This window comes from Penicillium daleae, assembly GCF_028827525.1.
Source record: "Penicillium daleae strain IBT 16125 chromosome Unknown utg000008l_segment0_segment0, whole genome shotgun sequence".
NCBI lineage: Eukaryota > Fungi > Ascomycota > Eurotiomycetes > Eurotiales > Aspergillaceae > Penicillium > Penicillium daleae.
In genome coordinates this window covers 7193024-7206625 of record NW_026623156.1, presented here as the reverse complement: position 1 = coordinate 7206625, position 13602 = coordinate 7193024, and the positions used below count along the sequence as shown (strand labels likewise).

Below are 13602 nucleotides of genomic sequence, written 5' to 3'. Positions count from 1 at the left end.
AAATGGAGCAATACTAGGGTCAAATGGCCTTGCCAACCAATCATCCCCAGGAGCCATTGGTACATCAGTGATATTATCCTGCCCGTCTGCACCATTATTATCGGACTCGCGTATGACTTGATGAGGAAGATGTGGCCCAGGTGATAATGGAAATCTCGTCGCGCTCATATGAGTATCGCCAAGATCCGAGGTTGATGGAGAATGAGGTAGAATGAAATGCGCTCGAAATCGTGCCACATGCTTTTCAATTAACGCAGCGTATCGGAGAGAAAAATCCATGTCATCAGTTCCGGACGATCGCAAAGCAGCGATGCACCGATCCAATGTTCCTAGCGAGACCTGAAGATCCCACAGCTTGTCAGCAGATAGCGAGATACCGCACCGCGTTTCCCCTTTGAGTCGCAAGTAACGCGTATCCAATCGTACCGACAGAAGCGCAAATCGCGAGTAACCAGCCACGGCTTCCATACCGATCTGAAAGCCACGCAACCGCAATGCTTGCCACAAACGCTCCCAGATACGGCGGCGCAGTGAGGCCTTGGGCGTCGACAGAACTGTAGCCCATTGACTGGACGATCGTAGGAAGAAAATTCGACAGGCCGGCGAAGGAATAGTTGCAGCAGAAATGCAAGCAAGCGTGACAATAGTTTTTGTAGTCTGTCAATCCAGCTAGAACTTGTGCTTTGGATAGTGTGCTTTTCTTCGTTGTGTCGCGCGTTTCCATCCGTTCGATAGCGAACGTGCGTTCTTCCTCCGTCAAGAAATGTGCCATGGACGGCGAGTCCATCAGCATGAACCAGACGATCGGGGCCATGAAGATGGCTGGGGCACACTCTAAATATCATAGCATATATTAGTTTATCTCCACTAACATGCAAGGGTGGAGTAATTACCAATGAGAAAGATAAGTCACCATGGCTCCAAATGAGAATGGATCTGTGTGATGCCGTACGCCATCGCGCTGGAAATACAATTTGCGACTGGACTCGATCCGAGGAGTATGGAGAGACGCATGCCAAGTTCCCGGCGCTTGTAGCAGAGTGATAGGTAACAGGGGACGCCGGCTCCGAAGCCAGCCTCGAGAAGGCCCAGAGCGGCACGGCAAGCGATCAGTCCTCCCATATTGTTTACCAAGCCAGAACACATGGCCACGACGCCCCAACTGAAATCGTACACGTTAATTCTCAAAGATAGTGGCTTTAGAAGCCCCGTTCCATCAATTGACTTACAGTAAGCAAAGGATCGCGACATAGATATGTGCTGGGAAGATCTTCCAGCACAGAACCAGCCATTCCATGCACGTATAGACGATGTAGAAGGACAAGAGAACCCAGGACCACTACTATATCGTTATTAGATGCTCCAAAATTCCGTTCCCTGGTAAACATGCCTGGTAGCTGGAAAGACCAAGATCACTCTGGGCACCTGCAGTTTTTGCGTTGCTGATGTTGCCACGATCAAGGTAGGAGATGATATACAGAATCCAGACGAGCGGAAGAACCCATATATCGTACTAGGGCAATCAATACAAAGACAATGCATTCTCAACAATAATGGAAAATACTGACCTTTCGAACAATGCGGGCGCTCATGGCTCGCATATACTCCCTCTGTTCAAGAGCAAGAGTACCCCCTGCTTCGAGTTTATCCTCAGCCAAATTCTCCACATGGCTGGCAGAGGCCGGTTGAACTGGCTCCGTTTCTCCTGTTGCCATTAAGATACATATCAAAGGAAAATTGACTACTCCAATTTCCAGCGTTCACGACAAGAGCTTGTTGGCTTCGTGTATCTCAACTCGAGCTCAATTTCCCTTTATAAGTTTATAATCGTACTTGGACAGATTTACCCCGGATCCTTCCCCGCCGATCTAGATTTCCCAGACTTGGCATCGCACATCGAATAGGCTCATGACGCTGACATTAAACTTCAAAAGTTGTGGGGTTGAATCTGTGTCTATGGCTGGTTTAGCTCGGGCCGATGCGGATGGACGCGGGTTTCAGCGCCAGTTGCGCACCAGCCGTTTGTCTCGAGCCTGGTGGGCGATTCCCGAAGCCTCAACGCCTCATGAAGACTGACGCTTGAGCGTCCGGTTAGAATAGGCCTCTTTTCACATAGATAGAATGGAAGTTAAAACTGTAGAAGATATGTCTATCGGCCGAATTACTTGTCTGTGCGATAGGTGTATCTTGGACCCTGTGGCACATTGACACATATCTTGGCAATCCGACGGCACTTGGACATAGCTAGGCTTTGGCATTCCTGGAAGGTCGATGGCTTCTACAGTAGCTTTCGAATTCAGTTTGACCTCACACTCTTTGGACTTGACTCCCGGAAAATAAATCCTACATATGGCAGTTCTGATTGCTTTCTACAATAAATAGTTCACGTATCTTACAATACGACTTCACTAGCATGGGTAGTGTATTTTACACGAGATTAGCAGGGCATCACGGCAGCCCCTCTCTTTCGTAACCGTCAGGAACTTTCTAGCCATAAGGCTTGCGTCTTGCACCAGAAGCGAAGCTTATCTACAACAACCTTCATCGATCGATGGGTGGATCTGCCCTGGGCTCCATGCGCATCCCAATCTTGTTATCCGTTTTTGTGGGCAAATCTATGGCGTCTAGCTCGACACCTTTGCTCGGCTGGCAGTTAGACGGGAACAGTCGCTCAGCATGGGACATCCTGTGGACTTGTTTGTCAACAATTTTTGCCTGCACATGGACTCTGCTTCACATGGACGTTCCTCCCCGCAATATGTCCGTTGCGAGAAGTACAAGTATTAAATTACGTGTGTGGGTTCGAACTATCTTAGCCCCTGAGGTTACCTTTTTGCAAGCGACCGGTCAGCTCGCCGATGCGAAAAGGTTGCAGAAAGTGTGCAATAAGGCACAGAAAACACGAGACGCGGAATCATCAGAGCCAAAACTGTGGCTATCGCAACGGGCTAGGCCGCTTGAACAAGTCGAAAACTTCGATCACGTGGATCTACATCCAGTCCACACGGAATGGACGCTCCGTCAATGCTTCTGTGTCATCGCTGGCGGACTCGTGTTGCAGACGCAGGATCAATGGATCTACAAAATACAGCCCCGCGACATGAAACCTCTCATCCAGGCCGGTATGGTCCACTGTTCAGACTTTCGAGACCAGGATATCGAAGATCGAGCGAAAGCAGACTCGTTTGCAAAGTTCTTTACTGTCCTTCAAAGCACCTGGTTTTTATGCAACATCATCACGAGATGGGCCTATGATCTACCAGTATCCCCCATCGAAGTATCAACCGTGGCCTATGTGGCCTGTGCTATCTTAATATATGGGGTATGGTGGTATAAGCCCAAAGACATGGGCACGTCTATCGCAGTCCATCTACGATGTAACCGTGATGATATGCCAATACAGGTCCGCAATATGATAGAGAGGAATTCCACCGTGTGGGTTCATGTGCGAGCGCTCGTCAACGAGGATAACTGGGTGTCTGTCTTATGGAAGGTCTTTCGAACGCCTTTCATACACAGAGATATTGACCATCTCGAGACGATCGATGAGGCAGTCGGTAATGATCTTATCAGCACGCCATTTGAAATCTTTATCTTTGATGTGATATGCAGTCTCACTGCTCTTCTTTACTGTGGGATTCATGTGGCCGCGTAAGTCAGGACTTTTCCTTTTCTTTTGCCGCGACCGTCCCTATAAGCTAACGAGCTAACGGTACCTTTTTCCCTGATAGATGGGATTTTCCTTACCCAACTCGCGCCGAGCTGATATCTTGGCGTGTCTTTTGCCTCACATCTATTGTTATGGTTTTCGTCATATGCCTAGTGGGTGGTCTCGTAGACGCTGCGACGGTCCCTAACTCAAAGGAGCGGCTTCCTTCCTTCATGGTTGGCTTCGCTCGCCCAGCCGCTCTTAGGACCATGCTCGTCACTACTATTGTCAGCTTTAACTTCTACATTATTGCACGCTTGGGGATTATAGGCCTTGTCTTTTCGTCGTTGAGAGCTCTTCCAACTGGGTCCTACACTACTGTAGGATGGGTAACTAGCATACCACATTTCTGAAAAGGAACGCGTCAATTATGGTGATACATAAATCCTTGATCTAATGATATCCAAATCACAAGATTTTGCTTAAGCAGGGCACTGCAGTCACTTGACCGAGAGGACCTAAATATAATAAGCCATCCCTGGACATCAGCATGTCTTGTGTCCATCTTTGAGCTATGCAGCGCTTCTTGTAGACTAGGCTGGCACGTAATCCGAGTTGTGTTCCCACGTTTCATGTTTAATAGATTAAGATACATGATCGACGTGACATGGAGTCATTCTAAAAAGTAACCAAAATCCTTGGAAAGCCTCTTGTTAGCTTACGGGGTGAGCCAGATTAGATTGGATACTGGACACGAATGAGACCCGCCGCGGATGACGAAACCCATGGAGATAAAGTAACTATCGTTCCCTACCAGGATGCTCTATACTGTGTATGATAGTTCTGTATGATGACTAGCGGGCGTATAGAGATACACGAAGGCTGTGTTGCATATGGGAAGCCCGGAATGGCAATGTTGTACTGGCGGGAGGGCGGAAAGCGGGTGGACGATCTTTCCAGATCACCGAGATTAATCCTAGGAAATTCGATGTATCATTACATAGACTACCTCCCGAGCAAAGAAGTGTGGCTAGCCTTGCGGTGTAAACACAACAGACCAAGACCAGACAACCGGAAATCTCATAGCTCAATGGACCAGGGATATCCATGTTTTGAAGGGCTAAGGGGCTCACTTTTGTAGTTACACGCATCATCAAGAAAAAGGAGAGACAGAGACACGGGGAGATCGATGGAGAGAGAGAGAGAGAGAGAGAGAGAGAGAAATAAGATAGGAACGAGTGGAAAAACTTATCGCTGCTTCAGGGATATTAAAGATATATCGAACAACAAAACCAGTACACATCGTCGGACGGAGACCTAGGTTCCTCTATTTGCAAGAGAGTCCGATAGATGTAGGCAGGCTAGCAAAAACTGAGCTGTAAAAGGTCGGAGGTTTTGTCCCAAACAAACAGCAGAAACCAAACCCCATCCTCCGCAAACAATCACAGAGCATACCTAATCTAGTACTCGGGCTCCAGCTCCTCCTCCTCCAGCGAGTCGCTGGCAACCTCCTCGTAGTCGCGCTCCAGGGCAGCGAGATCCTCACGAGCCTCGGAGAATTCACCCTCCTCCATACCCTCACCAACGTACCAGTGGACGAAGGCACGCTTGGAATACATGAGGTCGAACTTGTGGTCGAGAGCGGACCAGGCCTCGGCGATGGCAGTGGTGTTGGACAGCATGCAGCTAGAGAGAGAGCATCGAGTTAGCAACTGTTTCACGAATACCAATATGGATATCTTCCTCGAATTAAGGTCGTCAAAACTTACACAGCGCGGCTGAGGTTGGCAAGGTCGCCGTTGGGGACCTGCTGGGGAGGCTGGTAGCAGATACCGAGCTTGAAGCCAGTAGGGCACCAGTCGACGAACTGGATGGTGCGCTTGGTCTTGAGGGTAGCCACGGCACTGTGGGCATCCTTGGGGACGACGTCACCACGGTAGAGCAGGCAGGTGGCCATGTACTTGCCGTTGCGGGGGTCACACTTGACCATCTGGTTGTTGGGCTCGAAGCAGTTGGAGGTGATCTCGGTGACCGAGTGAGCCTCGTGGGAGGCCTTGTCGGCAGAGATGACGGGCGAGTAGGCGACCAGAGGGAAGTGGATACGGGGATAGGGGACCAGGTTAGTCTGGAACTCGTTCAGGTCGACGTTCAGGGAGCCGTCGAAGCGGAGCGAGGCAGTGATGGACGAGACGACCTGAGCGATCAGGCGGTTCAGGTTCTCGTAGCTGGGGCGCTCAATGCCGAGGTTGCGACGGCAGATGTCGTAGATGGCCTCGTTGTCGACCATGAAGGAGCAGTCGGAGTGCTCCAGGGTAGTGTGAGTGGTGAGGATGGAGTTGTAGGGCTCCACAACGGAGGTAGCGTTCTGAGGAGCAGGGTAGACACAGAACTCCAGCTTGGACTTCTTGCCGTAGTCGACGGACAGACGCTCCATCAGGAGAGCACCGAAACCGGAACCGGTACCACCACCGAACGAGTGGAAGACCAGGAAGCCCTGGAGACCAGCGCAGGAGTCGGCCACACGGCGGACCTTGTCGAGGACCTGGTCAATCATCTCCTTGCCAACGGTGTAGTGGCCACGAGCGTAGTTGTTGGAAGCATCCTCCTTGCCGGTGATCATCTGCTCGGGGTGGAAGAGCGAGCGGTAGGTACCGGTGCGGACCTCATCGACGACATTGGGCTCGAGATCGCAGTAGATGGTGCGAGGAACGTAGCGGCCAGCACCTGTTTCAAGTGGAGACACCAAGAATGTTAGAAGAACCATGCCAGAAGCTTTTTCGAACAAATTTCCAAGGCGGGGGGAGGGAGGGGAAGGGGAATGAGGGGGGGGCTGTTTAATGGCTTGTGCCATCATACAACCAACCCCTCTGAACTGAAGGCCCCTAGAAAAATCGAAACCACGTTGGAGATTCACACGTACCAGTCTCCGAGAAGAAAGTGCTGAAGCCGTGGTCGGGGTCGGCCTTCTTGCGCTCATCGGTGAGGTGACCATCGGGCTATCAACAGCGTTAGTCGCGGGTACTCGCTTCCCGAGCAAGAAAAAGGGGGTCACGCTGCCCAAGTTGAGATTGGGCGCGCGACGACGAGATTAGAATCTCCCAACGTACCTGGATACCGTGCTCCAGACAGTACAGCTATAGGATTGACAAGTTAGTTTGTCCCGTAATCGATTCGTTGACACGATGGTGGATGATATTTTTGTTCCTTACCTCCCAGCAGGAGTTGGCAATCTGGCAACCGGCCTGGCCGACTGTAGTCACAACACACGTTAGCGCGTCGGAATTCCATCAAAAAAAGATTCGACTTCGATGAGGAGAAGGCCTCATCAAGACCACACGTACCGTTCAAGCTGATAATCTCTCTCATTGTGTTGGGTGGGTGATTTGGAAGGTGTGAAAATTAAGGAGGGGGTGAGGCAGGACCCAATAACAAACACGGGACCTGGGCACGATTCAGGGGGTTAGTTTTGCTTTGGCCTGGGGATCGACCAAGGTTGACACGCGAAGGGGGAGGGGTGTATTTTTTTGGGGAGAATAAAATTGACTGGCAAGGGGTGAGAATAGAAGGGGGGGGAGAGGAGATACACACCAAGAATGGGAGGAATGGGGAATCTCGAGGTCGAAGAAGAAGAGCAGAGAAATGTTGTGGAGGAGGGCGTCTGTGCTGCTTGCCGCAGGGCCAGGGCCAAAAGGGCCAAAGGGGGAGGGGGAGTTCGTTGTTGATCCGTTCGTTGGGTCGCGTCGGGCGCTCTGATTGGCTGCTGCGCGGGCGACTTGGCCGCGGGTCACCGCCTTTTGGCCTGCTGTTGGTCAGGTGACTGGGAACAACAACAACACACTCGAGGCCATGTGACTTGCCCGGGAAGAGGGATGATATATTACAATACTAGAATATAGCAGATAGCAGATAGCCTATAGAATAGATAACATAGTCAAGAACTGAAGCAAAAAACCATCTCGAATGTCCAATTCCACAATGGCATGACTACTCCAAAAACACACGCTATTCCAAGAGGTGTACATCCTCTCCCAATCCAGTAATCCGAATCCCTCACCGCCAAGTGGCTGCTGATAAAACACCCAATCCCAAGCTCGCAAATCCTCCCAGCCAAAATATATCTCCACCATCACACCGGAACCACCACTATAGACATGATACATCCACCAATGTCCAAGGTTACCAACATGACCCAATGACCCAAGAATAACAACCATCACCACTACATTGAACCCATGTCATCCCCAACGTAAATCTACCTATACTCCCTTCCAAACGGGCAGCAACCCCAAAAAAAGCAAAAGCAAGCATGCACCCTATCACCCTCAGCCTCCTGGGCATACTCCTCCTCCCCCTCCTCACAATCCCCGTCCACGCCAACGTGGAGAAAACCATCTTCCTGGGCCCACCAGCAACAACGATCCCCTCCGAAGCACCAGACCTCGACGACCTCGGTCTGGAACGACTCACGCCTCAGAATGGAGTCGTGCGCACCCAGGTGAACGCGTCGTTTCCCTCCGCCGAGGCCCCCGACGGCACAGAGTCCTGGTTCTTCCTGGAGAACCTCACGCCGGGACAACGATATGAAGTGCGGATATGCTGGTTAGCCACGGTAGGTACCTCCCTCTTTCTCCGGTAGATCACTCTACAACTACAATCAACGACCCCATCCCGCCCAGACCTATCAATATTCAATTCCACTTCCAATTCGATTCTAACCTGTTATATACTAGCAACCAACATCCTTCACCCTAACAACCCACCCCCTCCCAACAACCCTCGAAGACCAAACCTTCCTCACATCCCTAAGCAAATTCTCTGCTTCCCGCCTCTCATCCCCAGACACAAACTTCCAAACAAACGCCCTCAACCGCAACACCAACGCCGGCCCCTCCCCGGACCCCGCGCCAACCACCTCCTCAGTGCTCTTCCTCCGCGTCCGCGCCGCAGCAGACTACTTCTCAAAGGATGAGGCGTTGATGCGGGACGTCCCGCCCGTCGCGGTCGATGTGATTCTCGATCCGTTTCTGTGGAATGCTTTCCCGCGGTCGTTGGTGCCGACTGCGGCGTGGGTTGTTGTTGTTGCTGTTTTGGCGGGGGTGGTTGCGCGGTGGGTGGTTGGGGAGGTGGGGAGGGTTATTGAGGATGCGAGGGTGGAGAGGGAGAGAGAGATGGAGGGCGAGGGGAAGAAGGAGAAGTAGGCTAGGTAGGGTTGGATTTGTCAAGGGTTTTGTTTTTGTATGATTAGAGAACTCCGGCGTTGGTATATTTAGGGGTGTTTTCGGACTCAGGGATACAGTATGTATATTAGATGAGCGGTTCTTATGCTTCTTATGCTTCAAAGGGGAAATTTGATATCTGATTACCAGCCAATACCAGGGCATCGAGCGATTCCTATCCAGATATTGTTTCATGCACAATAGATCATGCCAGGTATACCAATTCAACAATGAGAAACATACACATTAAATAACACCAATTAAGCCAATGGGAGATACATGGTGGGCAGATACAGGAGGGGGAATATAATATGTCGAAGCAATGTGCAATGGATAAACCAACGAGTACGTGCACAAAACACAGCAAGAAACCACTCAACAAAAACGGGCAATGTCAACTCCAGCGCTGAAAAAGCCAGATCCAATCTTCTCTCCTCTTCCCGTCTTCCAATTCTGGCCCTCTTGTCAGCCACCCACTCGACTCTATCATGAGCATGTTCCCATATCCCAGTAGTAACAGCGTATTATCCACCCAAAATCCCACCGAGATAATACCAGTTCATAAATTGCCATGAGATCGTTAAAGATCGTTAACTTCTTCAGAAATGCGTCTGAACCATACCAACGAGATGGCGCGCCAGATTAATCTTCAAAGAAGTTCAGCACCGCACGGATACCCTTCGAGCCGAGACCGTGAGCTGGGTAGGAAATATAGAGCGGCTCCTCGGTAGCGCCCAGCTTGGCACGGAACTCGCTCTTCCGCACGAGATGGAACTGCTTGGCCAGAGCCTCGTAGGTGTGCTCCAGCATCTTGATCTTGGTGCCGTGCAGGTTGTGGCCGGGAATGAGCTTGCTGGTTGCACCGGCACCGAAGGTCAGACCACTGACACCGCCCTTGGAGGCGGTCTGGATAGCCTGTGTAACGATGTACTCGATGACACCGCTCGGCGAGTTGGGGAAGTCCAAGCTGTACTTGACCTGCATGCCGTGGGAGGGGGCGAGCATCGCCAGCGCGACAAAGGCACAGATGACGCCTTCCTTGTCAAGGGCGTAGAAGTACCAGCGGTGCTCAGAGTCGATCCACGGACGAATCTCGGACAGATGCACCTGAGTGCCCTTGCGGTTGGAGAGCCACTCGGCAATGCGTTCATCGATCTTCTTGCGGATATTCTCGGGAGGGAGTTCGCCCTGGCTGAACGAGACAACCTTGATGCCTTCGTTCTCGGCACGGCGCAGTTTGCGGGCAATCTCGCCGTCGGAGGCGGCCTGGTTGCGAGACGGCTCAACACGCTCTTCGGCAATGCAAGACAAGCTGCGCCATCCTAGGCGCTCACCAAGAATGGTCTCGACCTCGGGAGAGCAGAGAATCCAGACTGGCTTGTACTTGGTGTCCCGTCGCAGCCACTGCAGGAACTGTGTGATGGTACGCGCGTACTGAGATGGATCGCACGCAGGGTTACCGGGGATGATAACATAGTTGCTGCTGCTGGGCACGTAAGCCACGGCAGCACCGGTGGCCATATCACGCCAGATCTTGAATCGATCATCGAACCAGGAAGTGGATGTGGCATCTCCATAGTTGGCGACTAGCTTCTCCAGCGGCTGCAGCTCGCTGGCATCCGCAGCCACGCGAGACCGCTCCTGCCAAGGCGGCTCGATGGTAGAAGCCTCGGGGTGGCGAAGCTGCTGAACGGGTGGTTTGGCGGGCAGACTCTTGGGGTCACGGTGGAAGAGCGAGGTAAGGCGAATGTTGCCCACCTGAAGCAGGAGCATCAGGAGACGTTCGAGACCAACACCGGCACCTGCATGGGGTGGGGCACCCCAGCGGAACGCCTCGAGATACTCCTCCATATCCTCCGGGTTGATGCCCGACCTGCGCATGTTCTCCTCGAGCATGTGCGGCTCATGAATGCGCTGGCCACCAGACACAATCTCCTGGCCGCGGATGAACATGTCGAACGAGTTGGTAAATTTGTCATCGTCGGGATCCGGCATAGTATAGAAGGGACGGGCACCGCGGGGGAATTTGTCGAGGACGTAGTAATCAGTGCCATACTTCTCCTTGACCAATTGGCCCAGACGAATCTCATCACGAGTGGCCAAATCCTCATCCACTGGAAGAGGGTTGCCCTCCTCATCCCGCCAACCCGAGTCATTCAGCATTTGAATGCCATCGGTGAAGCGGATAATGGGTGTCTTCTCCAACCACACAACGTCCTCAGAGGGGAACTGGTGCTTAACCGTGTCAATCTCGCGGCGATACTTGCTATAGACGCCGCTCAAGATGTTCTTGATGGTAGCATCCAGGGTCTCGAGCATCTCATGATAGTGCTCCTCGATGGCCATTTCAATATCCAGACCCGTATACTCGGTCAAGTGACGATGGGTATTGGAGTTCTCGGCACGAAAGACGGCACCGATCTCATACACACGACCAAAGTCGGCGGCAATGGCCATCTGTTTGGCCAACTGGGGGGACTGGGCCAGGAAGGCAGGGCGACCAAAGTAATTGACCTGGAAGACACTGGCACCGGACTCGGTGGCTGCACCCTGCAGCTTGGGGGTGTGGATCTCGATGAATCCTCGTTCATCGAGGGCACTACGGAAGAGGTTGCAGGTTGCCGACTGCAACCGGAAGATGGATTGCGAGGTGGCCGTCCGAAGGTCCAGCAAGCGATTACTCAGGCGGGTGCGGTCGGGGATATGGCTGCGACGACCTTCAGCCTTGTCCTCCTCGTTGGTGCGGATTTCAGCCTCGTAGACACTGAATGGAATGGGCTCCTCGCGCTTGACCAGCAGATGCACGGAATCGATAGCCAGCTCGACGTCGTGGATGCTGCAGCCTAGAACGGGTACCTCGGGTTTCTGGACCCTGCCACGGACACGCAGGAAGGAGCCCACGCGGAGGTGCTCCACCCACGCGATCATGGCAATGGAGGTGGCGCCCTGGCGCTCATGCAAAACACCCTGGAAGGTGAACAGCTGCTGGCGGAACACGAGGAAGACCAGCTTCGCGCTCATGCGACGCACCACGTGCAGGCGTGCCGTGAAGTAAACCTCCTGCCCCTCCATAGCCGGGGTGATATCATCCAGCGGGGTCCGCGACTCGCGCGGGCGGCTCTGCGACTGCATGAGTGGCAATTCGCCGTAGCGGGTCTTCATCTCGGGGGTCTCGTCTGCAGCGGCCTTGGCGAGTTCTTCCTCCTTCCGTCGGTGGTCCGACTCGGAGAAGTGCTCTTCGCTGAGACGAGAGCGTTCATTGCGGCGCTGCTGGCGCACCAGGCGTTTTTGCTGATTCTTACTCAGGTTGCCCGTGGTCGATGAATCATCCGAGAAGTCCTCGGAGGAAGAAACATAGTCCTTCTCCCGGAAAAAGGTGCTTAGGATGCTGCGACGAGGGGATGCGGTGGCGGAAGGGGAGCCAAGAGAATCACGCGAGGTCGAGGCGCGCGGTTTGGAGGGGCCCAGAGAGAGCGAGCGAACGTGGGAGCCCGACGAGTCATCGTCATTGACATGGCCCCGAATGGCCTTGGAGAGGGCCCGTTTAATCGACATGGTGGGGCGATTGCCTCTATTCTTTTTTTTTTTTTTCTAAAGCATGAGACAAGGGTAGGTAAGAAAAAAGGGCTCAAGAAGAGGGGCAGAGTAGTGAAGATAAGAAAGTAAGCACAGACAGGGGAGGGGAGGAGGAGGAGGGACGGAGGGGGATTCAAGCTTGTTCAGGCGGGTTCGGAGCCTCGGGGGGGGTTCTGGACATGAACAGGCTTGAGGGCAGCTTGAATCGCGGATGGAGCCGAGCCAGTGTGGGGGGGAAGGGGAATGAGGAAGGCTGCACGCGGCGATCCTTTTGTTTTGCGTGTGCTGGAATGAAAGAGGGACTGACCGTTGGATAAGGACTCAGGTACTGGTGAGGGGAGGATATACAACCGGAAAAAAAAAAAGAAGAGTCAGGAAATAGACTGCTTCGGAGGGGGTCGGAGAGAGAGATAAACGAAGCTTTCCTCAGGCGGAGATGTTAAATAAACTACCGTACGGTCCCAGGGAGACTCTTCTTTTTTTCGGTCTCGGGCGGGTCCCCAAGAGTCGAGATATGACATCATGGCGGGCACCCCGATTTCCCGGATTCTTCATGGATTGCCTGGTCAAGAATTAATGTTGGATGGAGCATAATCAGAATGAAGGATTGATCCTTCAGATTCGGACTATTATTATGATGATGACTCCTGGTTTTTTCGGGCTGCACTCGTACCCTGTTTTTCGTGGGCGTACCAGAAGTAACAGGAACTAGTCCTCCTCGGCGTATGCTTCTGGATGCTTATGCGTCCACTCCTTCGGTACCCTAAGAAAGTATCTCCTCTCGACCCTCCGAGACTCGAGCCATGTGCCAATGACCGAGGCACACTTTCGCCAAGTTGGTTCACTTTCTCGGATCTAGTCGTATGCATCTCGTTTCTCACAGAACTCAGCAACAAGTACCCAGTCACCGATTATTTTCCACATTCCACCACTCACGAAGACTGGAGTTCCCGCTTCTCATCCGCAATGCCAGCCTTGCGGAGGGCCAGACTCTGGACTTGGCAGCGCTAACAGCCTGAGGTGTCCACTGGCCCCGATAAGCCGTTGATCATGACGCCTCGTTGGACTCTCCAAGCCTTCCTTCTTCGACTTGGACTCTCTCCCGTCACTCATTCTCCATTCGAGGGTCTGGGCGCTTGTTTAACTTCTGTTTTCCTCCCG

The 13602-nt window shown here is 52.6% G+C and overlaps 5 protein-coding genes across 5 annotated transcripts; 2 read left to right on the top strand and 3 right to left on the bottom strand.

Annotated features, from left to right (window-relative positions):
• Positions 1–358: 358 nt before the first annotated feature.
• On the bottom strand, positions 359–814 carry N7458_011087 (major facilitator superfamily domain-containing protein; the record flags this gene model as incomplete). Its single annotated transcript, XM_056914469.1, has 1 exon — positions 359–814. The coding sequence occupies one exon, from the start codon at positions 812–814 to the stop codon at positions 359–361; it is 456 nt and encodes a 151-aa protein (XP_056763318.1).
• A 1737-nt stretch (positions 815–2551) lies between these two features.
• N7458_011086 (uncharacterized protein) lies at positions 2552–3655 on the top strand (the record flags this gene model as incomplete). The annotated part of the gene is made up of 1 exon (XM_056914468.1): positions 2552–3655. One exon carries the CDS (start codon positions 2552–2554, stop codon positions 3653–3655), a length of 1104 nt encoding a protein of 367 aa, XP_056763317.1.
• Positions 3656–5109: 1454 nt separating this feature from the next.
• On the bottom strand, positions 5110–7015 carry N7458_011085 (tubulin alpha chain; the record flags this gene model as incomplete). Its single annotated transcript, XM_056914467.1, has 6 exons — positions 5110–5335; positions 5419–6373; positions 6570–6645; positions 6757–6783; positions 6859–6899; positions 6991–7015. 6 exons carry the CDS (start codon positions 7013–7015, stop codon positions 5110–5112), a joined length of 1350 nt encoding a protein of 449 aa, XP_056763316.1.
• A 940-nt stretch (positions 7016–7955) lies between these two features.
• Positions 7956–8847, top strand: N7458_011084 (uncharacterized protein; the record flags this gene model as incomplete). Its single annotated transcript, XM_056914466.1, has 2 exons — positions 7956–8258; positions 8380–8847. The coding sequence occupies 2 exons, from the start codon at positions 7956–7958 to the stop codon at positions 8845–8847; spliced, it is 771 nt and encodes a 256-aa protein (XP_056763315.1).
• Positions 8848–9507: 660 nt separating this feature from the next.
• erdS (aspartyl-tRNA synthetase, cytoplasmic) lies at positions 9508–12420 on the bottom strand (the record flags this gene model as incomplete). The annotated part of the gene is made up of 1 exon (XM_056914465.1): positions 9508–12420. One exon carries the CDS (start codon positions 12418–12420, stop codon positions 9508–9510), a length of 2913 nt encoding a protein of 970 aa, XP_056763314.1.
• Between the last annotated feature and the right edge of the window lie 1182 nt (positions 12421–13602).